Source organism: Oncorhynchus keta, unplaced genomic scaffold (genome assembly GCF_023373465.1).
Source record: "Oncorhynchus keta strain PuntledgeMale-10-30-2019 unplaced genomic scaffold, Oket_V2 Un_contig_2190_pilon_pilon, whole genome shotgun sequence".
Lineage (NCBI taxonomy): Eukaryota > Metazoa > Chordata > Actinopteri > Salmoniformes > Salmonidae > Oncorhynchus > Oncorhynchus keta.
In genome coordinates this window covers 193,939-210,620 of record NW_026282667.1, presented here as the reverse complement: position 1 = coordinate 210,620, position 16,682 = coordinate 193,939, and the positions used below count along the sequence as shown (strand labels likewise).

Below are 16,682 nucleotides of genomic sequence, written 5' to 3'. Positions count from 1 at the left end.
TTCCATTTCAAAACATGGAGAGGTTCTTTAAGATGGCATCCAACTACAGTAGAATATTTTCTGCACCTTCCTAAGAAGGATCAGAATGAAAAAGAATGTGAAAGTTGGGTTTTGACCAATTAAAACGAGGTAGAGCTTGCATTACTGGGGGTTCTAGAATCCTACACTTGTATCTTAAACCCTCCCAATCACACTAGGAGAGAACTCCGATCGAATCAATTAAATCATCTCACGATTACAGACAGCTGAATGTCACACTGTACTGTAGCTCTATTTTAAATGGTATTACATTTACATTAAATGTCATAATCCTACAAAACCACTATGAATAGGTATTAAAACATCACTATTACTTTCTTTCTGTCAGTGTTAAAGGCCCAATCCTTCATTTGAAAAACAAGAATAACGGCTGTTAATATCCCAGATTGGACCTTTCAGTCTGTGCTCTATGGCTCCTCGTGGTAGATTCAACACACAGGAGTGGACCAGAGCTGCGCTGAATGAGGCAAAGGGCATAGTATCATATTATGATCATCAAACAGACACTACTAAAGAAAAATATGACCTATGACCTATGGATGGATGGATGGTTTGATAAACAACAAGAGGTGCATCAGCCCAAAGCAAAAGCTATAATGCAATGTGGAAAATAGATTACCTTCACACACACACACACACACACACACACACGTCACACACATCCTTGCGTACCAAGACACACACAAACGTGCATACATACACACAGTCAGTCTCTCTACGCTGAAAGGGTACAGGACGACTGCATTGCCTTTACAGTATATCATCTTTTGTTGTTATAATAAACATAGTTTTGTAATATAAAGCACCCTTATGTTTACAATCTTTCTTTTTGATACAAATGTTGTGAAATGCTCCATACGAAGAAATGGAACGACGTTCACAAGATTCACACTTTTTCTTTCTCTTTATGTTTTTATACAATTGCATAGAAGTTTAAAAACCTGCCTTTTGTTAATAAAACCATTTTCAATACTTTTAAGAAACTACTGAAATCTACAAGTTTTGTAATGCTTATCCTTCACAAAAATATATGTATATTTCTCTTTGTAAACGTGTCCAATCCAGTTGTTTTGACTAGAAAAGCATGCGGGGGAGGGGGTTGGTTGGGGAGTGGGTAAGGGGCGGGCCCTCGTCTTCCGCTACTCGCCACTCTGTTCGTCCGTCATCACGTTGACCAATGACTCCATGGCTCGACCCAGGTCGTCTGCCATGTGGAACAGACTGCCTACACTCAGTCCTGGAGACGAGGGACAGAAGGGACCGTCAGACAGACAGACACACACACACTCTCACCCAAATATTAAACACTCATGAATGCATATCTTAAAATACTAAAGTAAACAATCCCACCCCACCCCCTCGAACAAACACAAAATACACCAAGAAATATGAGAGATAGAGGAATAGAAAGGAATAGGGAAGAGGAATGAAATAGAGAGAGGAGAGAAGAGGAGGGAGAACTGGCCAGGAGAGGAGGGTATAGTAGACGGGGCTGGTGACCCCACTGACCTCTCAATGGTTTCCCCTTCGACCTCCTGGGTCACAGAAACAGGACAGGGAAGAAGGAAATAAAGAGAAAGGAGGGAACAATCAGAGGACTGAGAGGAAGAGTCCATGTACTTCAAGAGGTCAGTAGAATGAATAACAGTAGAATGAATAACAGTAGAACAGTAGAATGAATAACAGAATAACAGTAGAATGAATAACAGTAGAATGAATAACAGTAGAATGAATAACAGCATGAATAACAGTAGAATGAATAACAGTAGAATGAATAACAGTAGAATGAATAACAGTAGAATGAATAACAGCAGAATGAATAACAGTAGAATGAATAACAGTAGAATGAATAACAGTAGAATGAATAACAGTAGAATGAATAACAGTAGAATGAATAACAGTAGAATGAATAACAGCAGAATGAATAACAGTAGAATGAATAACAGTAGAATGAATAACAGCAGAATGAATAACAGTAGAATGAATAACAGCAGAATGAATAACAGTAGAATGAATAACAGTAGAATGAATAACAGAAATGAATAACAGTAGAATGAATAACAGTAGAATGAATAACAGAAATGAATAACAGTAGAATGAATAACAGTAGAATGAATAACAGTAGAATGAATAACAGTAGAATGAATAACAGTAGAATGAATAAGTAGAATAATAACAGAATGAATAACAGTAGAATGAATAACAGTAGAATGAATAACAGTAGAATGAATAACAGTAGAATGAATAACAGTAGAATGAATAACAGTAGAATAGAATGAATAACAATGAATAACAATATGAATAACAGTAGAATGAATAACAGTAGAATGAATAATAGAAATGAATAACAGTAGAATGAATAACAGAATGAATAACAGAATGAATAACAGTAGAATGAATAACAGTAGAATGAATAATAGAAATGAATAACAGTAGAATGAATAACAGTAGAATGAATAACAGTAGAATGAATAATAAGTAGAATGAATAACAGTAGAATGAATAACAGTAGTAGAATGAATAACAGTAGAATAACAGTGAGAGAATGAATAATAGTAGAATGAATAACAGTAGAATGAATAACAGTAGAATGAATAACAGTAGAATGAATAATAGTAGAATGAATAACAGTAGAATGAATAACAGTAGAATGAATAACAGTAGAATAACAGAGAATGAATAACAGTAGAATGAATAACAGTAGAATGAATAACAGTAGAATGAATAATAGTAGAATGAATAACAGTAGAATGAATAACAGTAGAATGAATAACAGTAGAATGAATAACAGTAGAATGAATAACAGTAGAATGAATAACAGTAGAATGAATAACAGTAGAATGAATAACAGTAGAACAGAATAACAGAATGAATAACAGTAGAATGAATGAATAGTAGAATAATAGAATGAATAACAGTAGAATGAATAACAGTAGAATGAATAACAGAGAATGAATAATAGAACAGTAGAATGAATAACAGTAGAATGAATAATAGTAGAATGAATAACAGTAGAATGAATAACAGTAGAATGAATAACAGTAGAATGAATAACAGTAGAATGAATAATAGTAGAATGAATAACAGTAGAATGAATAACAGTAGAATGAATAACAGTAGAATGAATAATAGTAGAATGAATAACAGTAGAATGAATAACAGCAGAATGAATAATAGTAGAATGAATAACAGTAGAATGAATAACAGTAGAATGAATAACAGTAGAATGAATAACAGTAGAATGAATAACAGTTGAATGAATAATAGTAGAATGAATAACAGTAGAATGAATAACAGTAGAATGAATAACAGTAGAATGAATAACAGTAGAATGAATAACAGTAGAATGAATAACAGTAGAATGAATAACAGTAGAATGAATAACAGTAGAATGAATAACAGTAGAATGAATAACAGTAGAATGAATAACAGTAGAATGAATAACAGTAGAATGAATAACAGTAGAATGAATAACAGTAGAATGAATAACAGTAGAATGAATAACAGTAGAATGAATAACAGTAGAATGAATAACAGTAGAATGAATAACAGTAGAATGAATAACAGTAGAATGAATAACAGTAGAATGAATAACAGTAGAATGAATAACAGTAGAATGAATAACAGTAGAACAGTAGAATGAATAACAGTAGAACAGTAGAATGAATAACAGTAGAATGAATAACAGCAGAATGAATAACAGTAGAATGAATAACAGTAGAATGAATAACAGTAGAATGAATAACAGTAGAATGAATAACAGTAGAATGAATAAGAGTAGAATGAATAACAGTAGAATGAATAACAGCAGAATGAATAACAGCAGAATGAATAACAGCAGAATGAATAACAGTAGAATGAATAACAGTAGAATGAATAACAGTAGAATGAATAACAGTAGAATGAATAACAGTAGAATGAATAACAGTAGAATGAATAACAGCAGAATGAATAACAGTAGAATGAATAACAGCAGAATGAATAACAGTAGAATGAATAACAGTAGAATGAATAACAGTAGAATGAATAACAGCAGAATGAATAACAGTAGAATGAATAACAGCAGAATGAATAACAGTAGAATGAATAACAGTAGAATGAATAACAGTAGAATGAATAACAGTAGAATGAATAACAGTAGAATGAATAACAGTAGAATGAATAACAGTAGAATGAATAACAGTAGAATGAATAACAGTAGAATGAATAACAGCAGAATGAATAACAGCAGAATGAATAACAGTAGAATGAATAACAGAATGAATAACAGTAGAATGAATAACAGCAGAATGAATAACAGCAGAATGAATAACAGTAGAATGAATAATAGTAGAATGAATAACAGTAGAATGAATAACAGTAGAATGAATAACAGTAGAATGAATAACAGCAGAATGAATAACAGTGAATAACAGTAGAATGAATAACAGTAGAATGAATAACAGTAGAATGAATAACAGTAGAATGAATAACAGTAGAATGAATAACAGTGCTCGAGATATGCCACTGAGGCTGATCCTACTGGTTAGATCATTAGGAGAATGACCCTCCTGGACTGTAGGTCTAACATGAGGTGATTTGTGCATCTATGGAAATTGCTTGAGTGAGTAGGATGTCCGTGTGTGTGCGTGTTTATGTGCGTGTCTGTGTGTGCGTGTGCGTCCTACCTTGGCTGTGGGGGAAGGAGTTGTTTAGCTGCTCCATCACGTCCTCTAGCCCCAATGCATCTTGGGACGGACTCGACAGCTCATCGTCACCTACAGCAAAGAAAATGATTCCAACCAGTCATCTTCAGGTTAGTACAATGACTTCATAGGAAACATATTTTTTTAAACCAGTCCAGCATCAACCGGACCATAGTGTCCCAACATATGACATAACACTGTAACAACCAGTCTGGTCCACTGGGCTCATAGCTGGTGATGTTGTGCTGAGTGGAGTTCCAGTCTCACCCATGGTCTCTGTAGTCTGGCTGCCTGCTACACGCATCAGAGGCAGACTGGTGTCAGAGCGCTGGGACGAGGTGGAGGGAGAGGACAGGGCTGTACCGTTCACCTTGGAGTCAGTCTGGAGACACGACACAGGCATTATCCCACACACTCATCAGTCTGGGGACAGACACAGGCATTATCCCACACACTCATCAGTCTGGAGACAGACACAGGCATTATCCCACACACTCATCAGTCTGGAGACAGACAGGCATTATCCCACACACTCATCAGTCTGGGGACAGACAGGCATTATCCCACACACTCATCAGTCTGGAGACAGACAGGCATTATCCCACACACTCATCAGTCTGGGGACAGACACAGGCATTATCCCACACACTCATCGGTCTGGAGACAGACATAGGCATTATCCCACACACTCATCAGGCTGGAGACAGACACAGACATTATCCCACACACTCATCAGTCTGGAGACAGACAGGCATTATCCCACACACTCATCAGTCTGGAGACAGACACAGGCATTATCCCACACACTCATCAGTCTAGAGACAGACACAGGCATTATCCCACACACTCATCAGTCTGGAGACAGACACAGGCATTATCCCACACACTCATCAGTCTGGAGACAGACACAGGCATTATCCCACACACTCATCAGTCTGGAGACAGACACAGGCATTATCCCACACACTCATCAGTCTAGAGACAGACCCAGGCATTATCCCACACACTCATCAGTCTGGAGACAGACACAGACATTATCCCACACACTCATCAGTCTGGAGACAGACACAGGCATTATCCCACACACTCATCAGTCTGGAGACAGACACAGGCATTATCCCACACACTCATCAGTCTGGAGACAGACACAGGCATTATCCCACACACTCATCAGTCTGGAGACAGACACAGGCATTATCCCACACACTCATCAGTCTGGAGACAGACACAGGCATTATCCCACACACTCATCAGTCTGGAGACAGACACAGACATTATCCCACACACTCATCAGTCTGGAGACAGACAGGCATTATCCCACACACTCATCAGTCTGGAGACAGACACAGGCATTATCCCACACACTCATCAGTCTGGAGACAGACACAGGCATTATCCCACACACTCATCAGTCTGGAGACAGACACAGGCATTATCCCACACACTCATCAGTCTGGAGACAGACACAGGCATTATCCCACACACTCATCAGTCTGGAGACAGACACAGGCATTATCCCACACACTCATCAGTCTGGAGACAGACACAGGCATTATCCCACACACTCATCAGTCTGGAGACAGACACAGGCATTATCCCACACACTCATCAGTCTGGAGACAGACACAGGCATTATCCCACACACTCATCAGTCTGGAGACAGACACAGGCATTATCCCATACACTCATCAGTCTGGAGAGAGACACAGGTATAGTGTGTGTGTATAGTGTGTATGTGTGTGTGTGTACAGTGTGTGTTTCAGGACCTGTTCCAGTAGCTGTCTGAGCCGGTGTAGCTGTGACTCCAGTTGTTTGTTATGGTCCTCCAGGATCTGCATGCGAGCCTCCAGCCGTCCTTTGTGCTGCCTCAGCAGTTTGGCCTCAGCGATCAGCTCGGCGTCCCGTGGGCTCTGGGGCGAAGCGGGCAGCATCTCCGGGGGTGAGGGGAGTGGGGACAGACCCTTGTGGTCGTGGGCCTTCTTCAACTTGTCATACTCCGCCTGTAGCTTCCTGAGAGGGAGCGGACAGAGGTTAAGAGCGTTGGGCCAGTAACCGAAAGGTCACTGGTTCGAATCCCCGAGCCGACTAGGTGAAAAATCTGTTGATTTGCCCTTGAGCAAGGCACTTGACTGACATGTATACAATGGGACTCAGCTCTAGCCTGAAATCCAGAACCTGTTTCCTAACATTCCACTCCGTGATATGCCAAGGAGTTGAATATTAACTCAAACAGACTGGTACCCAGGCTAACTCAGTTCAGTCTCGTTAATTAATCCCTCAATCAAATTATTTTCTATCTGTTTTACAACAACATCAGTCACACAGTGCTTTACAGTAACCTGGCCTAGATCCAAAAACCTCACTATCAACTCAGTTTCCACTAGTTACCACAGCCACAAAGTCATAATTGGCTATAAAATCGTCAAATTTCATGACAACAAAAATGAAAACCTTTTGGTTTTTAATTTAAGGTTAGGCATAAGGTTAGCAGTGTGGTTAGGGTTGAGGTTAGGTTTAAAATGATACATATTTTTTTAAATAGGTGGGGTTTATGACTTTGTGGCTGTGGTAACTAGTGACGACCTATCAACCCACAAAACAACCGTAAACCGACTGCCTGATAACAACTGTAGAATCTTCTGGATCCAACATGGACGTTCGATGGAGAAACTTGTCTATATCAGTTTGTCTGTGCTGGGATCAGTTGGTATGAATGTGTCACACTGTTCCCCTCACCTGTTGTCTGACTCCAGGTCGTTGAGCACCCTCTCCAGCTCCCCCTTCTCCTCACTCTCCATGGAGATGAGGATCTGGGCGGGGCTGCGTGGCTGGCTGAGGGGAGAGCCCTGGTTCAGACTCTGACAGTAGTGCTGAATCAACAGGTGTTCATCATCACTACAGTGGTAGAAGGAGGGAGGGAGAAGGAGAGAGAGGGGGGGGGGACATACACACAGAGAGAGGTTGCTATTAGCTGACAGTCACACCTAACAGCCTCACAACGGCCAGCCAGTCAACTAACAACATTCATTTTCAGTTCCACAAAGACAGAGCGAGAGAGACAGAGTGGAGACAACCAGCTATAAATTGACACATTTACCACAGATTGTTGTTCGGTATTCAATTATATTTGATTCAATTCAATGTTCAATGATCCACTCTGACAAATACATATCCTTTAAGATGTAGACCTGTTGGCTTGGGGGTTAAAGTTGTGATATCATTAACCTGTTGGCTTGGGGGTTAAAGTTGTGATATCATTAACCTGTTGGCTTGGGGGTTAAAGTTGTGATATCATTAACCTGTTGGCTTGGGGGTTAAAGTTGTGATATCATTAACCTGTTGGCTTGGGGGTTAAAGTTGTGATATCATTAACCTGTTGGCTGGGGGGTTAAAGTTGTGATATCATTAACCTGTTGGCTTGGGGGTTAAAGTTGTGATATCATTAACCTGTTGGCTTGGGGGTTAAAGTTGTGATATCATTAACCTGTTGGCTTGGGGGGTTAAAGTTGTGATATCATTAACCTGTTGGCTTGGGGGGTTAAAGTTGTGATATCATTAACCTGTTGGCTGGGGGGTTAAAGTTGTGATATCATTAACCTGTTGGCTTGGGGGTTAAAGTTGTGATATCATTAACCTGTTGGCTTGGGGGTTAAAGTTGTGATTAAACCTGTTGTGATATCATTAACCTGTTGGCTTGGGGGTTAAAGTTGTGATATCATTAACCTGTTGGCTTGGGGTTAAAGTTAAAGTTGTGATATCATTAACCTGTTGGCTTGGGGGTTAAAGTTGTGATATCATTAACCTGTTGGCTGGGGGTTAAAGGTGATATCATTAACCTGTTGGCTGGGGGTTAAAGTTGTGATATCATTAACCTGTTGGCTTGGGGGTTAAAGTTGTGATATCATTAACCTGTTGGCTTGGGGGTTAAAGTTGTGATATCATTAACCTGTTGGCTGGGGGTTAAAGTTGTGATATCATTAACCTGTTGGCTTGGGGGTTAAAGTTGTGATATCATTAACCTGTTGGCTGGGGGTTAAAGTTGTGATATCATTAACCTGTTGGCTTGGGGGTTAAAGTTGTGATATCATTAACCTGTTGGCTTGGGGGTTAAAGTTGTGATATCATTAACCTGTTGGCTTGGGGGGTTAAAGTTGTGATATCATTAACCTGTTGGCTTGGGGGGTTAAAGTTGTGATATCATTAACCTGTTGGCTTGGGGGTTAAAGTTGTGATATCATTAACCTGTTGGCTTTGGGGGTTAAAGTTGTGATATCATTAACCTGTTGGCTTGGTGGGCTTGGGGGTTGGGTTAAAGTTGTGATATCATTAACCTGTTGGCTTGGGGGTTAAAGTTGTGATATCATTAACCTGTTGGCTTGGGGTTAAAGTTGTGATATCATTAACCTGTTGGCTGGGGGGTTAAAGTTGTGATATCATTAACCTGTTGGCTTGGGGGTTAAAGTTGTGATATCATTAACCTGTTGGCTTGGGGGGGTTAAAGTTGTGATATCATTAACCTGTTGGCTTGGGGGTTAAAGTTGTGATATCATTAACCTGTTGGCTTGGGGGTTAAAGTTGTGATATCATTAACCTGTTGGCTTGGGGTTAAAGTTGTGATATCATTAACCTGTTGGCTTGGGGGGGTTAAAGTTGTGATATCATTAACCTGTTGGCTTGGGGGTTGGGGTTAAACCTGTTGGCTTGGGTTGTGATATCATTAACCTGTTGGCTTGGGGGTTGTGATATCATTAACCTGTTAAAGTTGTGATATCATTAACCTGTTGGCTTGGGGGTTAAAGTTGTGATATCATTAACCTGTTGGCTTGGGGGTTAAAGTTGTGATATCATTAACCTGTTGGCTTGGGGGTTGTTAAAGTTGTGATATCATTAACCTGTTGGCTTGGGGGTTAAAGTTGTGATATCATTAACCTGTTGGCTTGGGGGTTAAAGTTGTGATATCATTAACCTGTTGGCTTGGGGGTTAAAGTTGTGATATCATTAACCTGTTGGCTTGGGGGTTAAAGTTGTGATATCATTAACCTGTTGGCTTGGGGGTTAAAGTTGTGAATCATTAACCTGTTGTGAAAGTTGTGATATCATTAACCTGTTGGCTTGGGGTTAAAGTTGTGATATCATTAACCTGTTGGCTTGGGGGTTAAAGTTGTGATATCATTAACCTGTTGGCTTGGGGGTTAAAGTTGTGATATCATTAACCTGTTGGCTTGGGGGTTAAAGTTGTGATATCATTAACCTGTTGGCTTGGGGGTTGGGTTAAAGTTGTGATATCATTAACCTGTTGGCTTGGGGGTTAAAGTTGTGATATCATTAACCTGTTGGCTTGGGGGTTAAAGTTGTGATATCATTAACCTGTTGGCTTGGGGGTTAAAGTTGTGATATCATTAACCTGTTGGCTTGGGGGTTAAAGTTGTGATATCATTAACCTGTTGGCTGGGGGGTTAAAGTTGTGATATCATTAACCTGTTGGCTGGGGTTAAAGGTTGGCTAAAGTTGTGATATCATTAACCTGTTGGCTTGGGGTTGTTAAAGTTGTGATATCATTAACCTGTTGGCTTGGGGGTTAAAGTTGTGATATCATTAACCTGTTGGCTTGGGGGTTAAAGTTGTGATATCATTAACCTGTTGGCATTAAATCTTAAAGGGGGTTAAAGTTGTGATATCATTAACCTGTTGGCTTGGGTTTGTTCCACCATTGTTAAAGTTGTGATATCATTAACCTGTTGGCTTGGGGGTTAAAGTTGTGATATCATTAACCTGTTGGCTTGGGGGTTAAAGTTGTGATATCATTAACCTGTTGGCTTGGGGGTTAAAGTTGTGATATCATTAACCTGTTGGCTGGGGGGTTAAAGTTGTGATATCATTAACCTGTTGGCTTGGGGGTTAAAGTTGTGATATCATTAACCTGTTGGCTGGGGTTAAAGTTGTGATATCATTAACCTGTTGGCTTGGGGGTTAAAGTTGTGATATCATTAACCTGTTGGCTTGGGGGTTGGGTTAAAGTTGTGATATCATTAACCTGTTGGCTTGGGGGTTAAAGTTGTGATATCATTAACCTGTTGGCTTGGGGGGTTAAAGTTGTGATATCATTCTGGCTGTTGGCTTGGGGGTTAAAGTTGTGATATCATTAACCTGTTGGCTTGGGGGTTAAAGTTGTGATATCATTAACCTGTTGGCTTGGGGGGTTAAAGTTGTGATATCATTAACCTGTTGGCTTGGGGGGTTAAAGTTGTGATATCATTAACCTGTTGGCTTGGGGGTTAAAGTTGTGATATCATTAACCTGTTGGCTTGGGGGTTAAAGTTGTGATATCATTAACCTGTTGGCTGGGGGGTTAAAGTTGTGATATCATTAACCTGTTGGCTTGGGGGTTAAAGTTGTGATATCATTAACCTGTTGGCTTGGGGGGTTAAAGTTGTGATATCATTAACCTGTTGGCTTGGGGGTTAAAGTTGTGATATCATTAACCTGTTGGCTTGGGGGTTAAAGTTGTGATATCATTAACCTGTTGGCTTGGGGGTTAAAGTTGTGATATCATTAACCTGTTGGTTGGGGGTTAAAGTTGTGATATCATTAACCTGTTGGCTTGGGGGTTAAAAGTTGTGATATCATTAACCTGTTGGCTTGGGGGTTAAAGTTGTGATATCATTAACCTGTTGGCTTGGGGTTAGGGTTAAAGTTGTGATATCATTAACCTGTTGGCTTGGGGGTTGTGATATCATTCTGTTAAAGTTGTGATATCATTAACCTGTTGGCTTGGGGGTAGGGTTAAAGTTGTGATATCATTAACTGTTGGCTTGGGGGGGGTTAAAGTTGTGATAACATTCTGGGGGTAGGGTTAAAGTTGTGATATCATTAACATGTTGGCTTGGGGGTTGGGTTAAAGTTGTGATATCATTAACCTGTTGGCTTGGGGTAGGGTTAACGTTGTGATATCATTCTGGCTGTTGGCTTGGGGGTAGGGTTAAAGTTGTGATATCATTCTGGCTGTTGGCTTGGGGTTTAAAGTTGTGATATCATTCTGGCTGTTGGCTGGGGTAGGGTTAAAGTTGTGATATCATTCTGGCTGTTGGCTTGGGGGTAGGGTTAAAGTTGTGATATCATTAACCTGTTGGCTTGGGGGTTAAAGTTGTGATATCATTAACCTGTTGGCTTGGGGGTTAAAGTTGTGATATCATTAACCTGTTGGCTTGGGGGTTAAAGTTGTGATATCATTAACCTGTTGGCTTGGGGGTTAAAGTTGTGATATCATTAACCTGTTGGCTGGGGGTTAAAGTTGTGATATCATTAACCTGTTGGCTTGGGGGTTAAAGTTGTGATATCATTAACCTGTTGGCTTGGGGGTTAAAGTTGTGATATCATTAACCTGTTGGCTGGGGGTTAAAGTTGTGATATCATTAACCTGTTGGCTGGGGGTTAAAGTTGTGATATCATTAACCTGTTGGCTTGGGGGTTAAAGTTGTGATATCATTAACCTGTTGGCTGGGGTTAAAGTTGTGATATCATTAACCTGTTGGCTGGGGTTAAAGTTGTGATATCATTAACCTGTTGGCTGGGGGGTTAAAGTTGTGATATCATTAACCTGTTGGCTTGGGGGTTAAAGTTGTGATATCATTAACCTGTTGGCTTGGGGGGTTAAAGTTGTGATATCATTAACCTGTTGGCTTGGGGGTTAAAGTTGTGATATCATTAACCTGTTGGCTTGGGGGTTGGGTTAAAGTTGTGATATCATTAACCTGTTGGCTTGGGGGTTAAAGTTGTGATATCATTAACCTGTTGGCTGGGGGTTAAAGTTGTGATATCATTAACCTGTTGGCTGGGGGTTAAAGTTGTGATATCATTAACCTGTTGGCTTGGGGGTTAAAGTTGTGATATCATTAACCTGTTGGCTTGGGGGGTTAAAGTTGTGATATCATTAACCTGTTGGCTTGGGGGTTGGGTTAAAGTTGTGATATCATTAACCTGTTGGCTTGGGGGGTTAAAGTTGTGATATCATTCTGGCTGTTGGCTTGGGGGTTAAAGTTGTGATATCATTAACCTGTTGGCTTGGGGGTTGGGTTAAAGTTGTGATATCATTAACCTGTTGGCTTGGGGGGTTAAAGTTGTGATATCATTAAAGCTGTTGGCTTGGGGGTTAAAGTTGTGATATCATTAACCTGTTGGCTTGGGGGTTGGGTTAAAGTTGTGATATCATTAACCTGTTGGCTTGGGGGGTTAAAGTTGTGATATCATTCTGGCTGTTGGCTTGGGGGGTTAAAGTTGTGATATCATTAACCTGTTGGCTTGGGGGTTAAAGTTGTGATATCATTAACCTGTTGGCTTGGGGGTTAAAGTTGTGATATCATTAACCTGTTGGCTTGGGGGGTTAAAGTTGTGATATCATTAACCTGTTGGCTTGGGGGTTAAAGTTGTGACATCATTAACCTGTTGGCTTGAGGGTAGGGTTAAAGTTGTGATATCATTCTGGCTGTTGGCTTGGGGGTTGGGTTAAAGTTGTGATATCATTAACCTGTTGGCTTGAGGGTAGGGTTAAAGTTGTGATATCATTCTGGCTGTTGGCTTGGGGGTTGGGTTAAAGTTGTGATATCATTAACCTGTTGGCTTGGGGGTTAAAGTTGTGATATCATTAACCTGTTGGCTTGGGGGTTAAAGTTGTGATATCATTAACCTGTTGGCTTGGGGGTTAAAGTTGTGATATCATTAACCTGTTGGCTTGGGGGTTAAAGTTGTGATATCATTAACCTGTTGGCTTGGGGGTTAAAGTTGTGATATCATTAACCTGTTGGCTTGGGGGTTGGGTTAAAGTTGTGATATCATTAACATGTTGGCTTGGGGGTTGGGTTAAAGTTGTGATATCATTCTGGCTGTTGTCTTGGGGGTTGGGTTAAAGTTGTGATATCATTAACATGTTGGCTTGGGGGTTGGGTTAAAGTTGTGATATCATTAACATGTTGGCTTGGGGGTTGGGTTAAAGTTGTGATATCATTAACATGTTGGCTTGGGGGTAGGGTTAACGTTGTGATATCATTCTGGCTGTTGGCTTGGGGGTAGGGTTAAAGTTGTGATATCATTAACATGTTGGCTTGGGGGTTGGGTTAAAGTTGTGATATCATTAACATGTTGGCTTGGGGGTAGGGTTAAAGTTGTGATAACATTCTGGCTGTTGGCTTGGGGGTTAAAGTTGTGATATCATTCTGGCTGTTGGCTTGGGGGTTAAAGTTGTGATATCATTCTGGCTGTTGGCTTGGGGTAGGGTTAAAGTTGTGATATCATTCTGGCTGTTGGCTTGGGGGTAGGGTTAAAGTTGTGATATCATTAACCTGTTGGCTTGGGGGTTAAAGTTGTGATATCATTAACCTGTTGGCTTGGGGGTTAAAGTTGTGATATCATTAACCTGTTGGCTGGGGGTTAAAGTTGTGATATCATTAACCTGTCTCTTAAAGTTGTGATATCATTAACCTGTTGGCTGGGGGTTAAAGTTGTGATATCATTAACCTGTTGGCTCTTAAAGTTGTGATATCATTAACCTGTTGGCTCTTAAAGTTGTGATATCATTAACCTGTTGGCTGGGGGTTAAAGTTGTGATATCATTAACCTGTTGGCTGGGGGTTAAAGTGTGATATCATTAACCTGTTGGCTTGGGGGTTAAAGTTGTGATATCATTAACCTGTTGGCTGGGGGTTAAAGTTGTGATATCATTAACCTGTTGGCTGGGGGTTAAAGTTGTGATATCATTAACCTGTTGGCTCTGGGGGTTAAAGTTGTGATATCATTAACCTGTTGGCTGGGGGTTAAAGTTGTGATATCATTAACCTGTTGGCTCTGGGGGTTAAAGTTGTGATATCATTAACCTGTTGGCTGGGGGTTAAAGTTGTGATATCATTAACCTGTTGGCTCTTGTAAAGTTGTGATATCATCCTGTTGGCTGGGGGTTAAAGTTGTGATATCATTAACCTCTGTTAAAGTTGTGATATCTTAACCTGTGGCTGGGGGTTAAAGTTGTGATATCATTAACCTGTTGGCTTGGGGGTTAAAGTTGTGATATCATTAACCTGTTGGTTGGGGGTTAAAGTTGTGATATCATTAACCTGTTGGCTGGGGGTTAAAGTTGTGATATCATTAACCTGTTGGCTTGGGGGTTAAAGTTGTGATATCATTAACCTGTTGGCTGGGGGTTAAAGTTGTGATATCATTAACCTGTTGGCTTGGGGGTTAAAGTTGTGATATCATTAACCTGTTGGCTGGGGGTTAAAGTTGTGATATCATTAACCTGTTGGCTTGGAGGGTTAAAGTTGTGATATCATTCTGGCTGTCTCTTAAAGTTGTGATATCATTAACCTGTTGGCTCTGGGGGTTAAAGTTGTGATATCATTAACCTGTTGGCTATCTAAAGTTGTGATATCATTAAACTGTTGGCTTGGGGGTTAAAGTTGTGATATCATTAACCTGTTGGCTGGGGGTTGGGTTAAAGTTGTGATATCATTAACCTGTTGGCTTGGAGGGTTAAAGTTGTGATATCATTCTGGCTGTTGGCTTAGGGGTTAAAGTTGTGATATCATTAACCTGTTGGCTTGGGGGTTAAAGTTGTGATATCATTAACCTGTTGGCTTGGGGGTTAAAGTTGTGATATCATTAACCTGTTCCTCTGGGGGTTAAAGATGTGATATCATTAACCTGTTGGCTTGGGGGTTAAAGTTGTGATATCATTAACCTGTTGGCTTGGGGTAGGGTTAAAGTTGTGATATCATTCTGGCTGTTGGCTTGGGGGTAGGGTTAAAGTTGTGACATCATTAACCTGTTGGCTTGAGGGTAGGGTTAAAGTTGTGATATCATTCTGGCTGTTGGCTTGGGGGTTGGGTTAAAGTTGTGATATCATTAACCTGTTGGCTTGGGGTTGGGTTAAAGTTGTGATATCATTAACCTGTTGGCTTGGGGTTAAAGTTGTGATATCATTAACCTGTTGGCTTGGAGGTTAAAGTTGTGATATCATTAACCTGTTGGCTTGGGGGTTAAAGCTGTGATATCATTAACCTGTTGGCTTGGGGGTTAAAGTTGTGATATCATTAACCTGTTGGCTTGGGAGTTAAAGTTGTGATATCATTAACATGTTGGCTTGGGGTTGGGTTAAAGTTGTGATATCATTCTGGCTGTTGGCTTGGGGTTGGGTTAAAGTTGTGATATCATTAACCTGTTGGCTTGGGGGTTGAAAGTTAACATTGTGATATCATTAACATGTTGGCTTGGGGGTTGGGTTAAAGTTGTGATATCATTAACCTGTTGGCTTGGGGGTAGGGTTAACGTTGTGATATCATTCTGGCTGTTGGTCTAGGGTTAAAGTTGTGATATCATTAACATGTTGGCTTGGGGTTGTTAAAGTTGTGATATCATTAACCTGTTAGCTTGTAGGGTTAACGTTGGATCTCATTCTGGCTGTTGGCTTGGGGTAGGGTTAAAGTTGTGATATCATTCTGGCTGTTGGCTCTGGGGGTAGGGTTAAAGTTGTGATATCATTCTGGCTGTTGGTCTTGGGGTAGGGTTAAAGTTGTGATATCATTCTGGCTGTTGGCTTGGGGTAGGGTTAAAGTTGTGATATCATTAACCTGTTGGCTTGGGGGTTAAAGTTGTGATATCATTAACCTGTTGGCTATAGGGTTAAAGGTGATATCATTAACCTGGTGGCTTGGGGGTTAAAGTTGTGATATCATTAACCTGGGCTTGGGGGTTAAAGTTGTGATATCATTAACCTGTTGGCTGGGGGTTAAAGTTGTGATATCATTAACCTGTCTTGGGGGTAAAGTTGGATATCATTAACCTGTTGGCTTGGGGGTTAAAGTTGTGATATCATTAACCTGTTGGCTGGGGGTTAAAGTTGTGATATCATTAACCTGTTGGTCTGGGGGGTTAAAGATGTGATATCATTAACCTGGTCTTGGGGGTTAAAGT

At 40.3% G+C, this 16,682-nt stretch overlaps 1 protein-coding gene and 1 long non-coding RNA gene across 2 annotated transcripts in view; both read right to left on the bottom strand.

Annotated features, from left to right (window-relative positions):
- Positions 1 to 273: 273 nt before the first annotated feature.
- LOC118382081 (dystrophin-like) overlaps positions 274 to 16,682 on the bottom strand; it is a 106,285-nt gene continuing 89,876 nt past the window's right edge. The window contains exons 20-24 of the mRNA XM_052505020.1: positions 7,461 to 7,619; positions 6,491 to 6,734; positions 4,992 to 5,106; positions 4,707 to 4,796; positions 274 to 1,276 (exon numbers count right to left, since the gene is read on the bottom strand). Of these exons, the coding sequence (XP_052360980.1) occupies positions 1,179 to 1,276; positions 4,707 to 4,796; positions 4,992 to 5,106; positions 6,491 to 6,734; positions 7,461 to 7,619 (706 nt within the window). The 3' untranslated portion in view covers positions 274 to 1,178. The remainder of the gene's footprint in view (positions 1,277 to 4,706; positions 4,797 to 4,991; positions 5,107 to 6,490; positions 6,735 to 7,460; positions 7,620 to 16,682) is intronic.
- On the bottom strand, positions 8,005 to 13,965 carry LOC127921291 (uncharacterized). Its single transcript, XR_008108640.1, has 8 exons — positions 13,482 to 13,965; positions 12,778 to 12,819; positions 12,285 to 12,512; positions 11,059 to 11,170; positions 10,717 to 10,984; positions 9,939 to 10,054; positions 8,854 to 8,891; positions 8,005 to 8,284 (listed from the first exon to the last, which is right to left on the bottom strand). It is a non-coding gene; the product is annotated as an uncharacterized LOC127921291 (long non-coding RNA).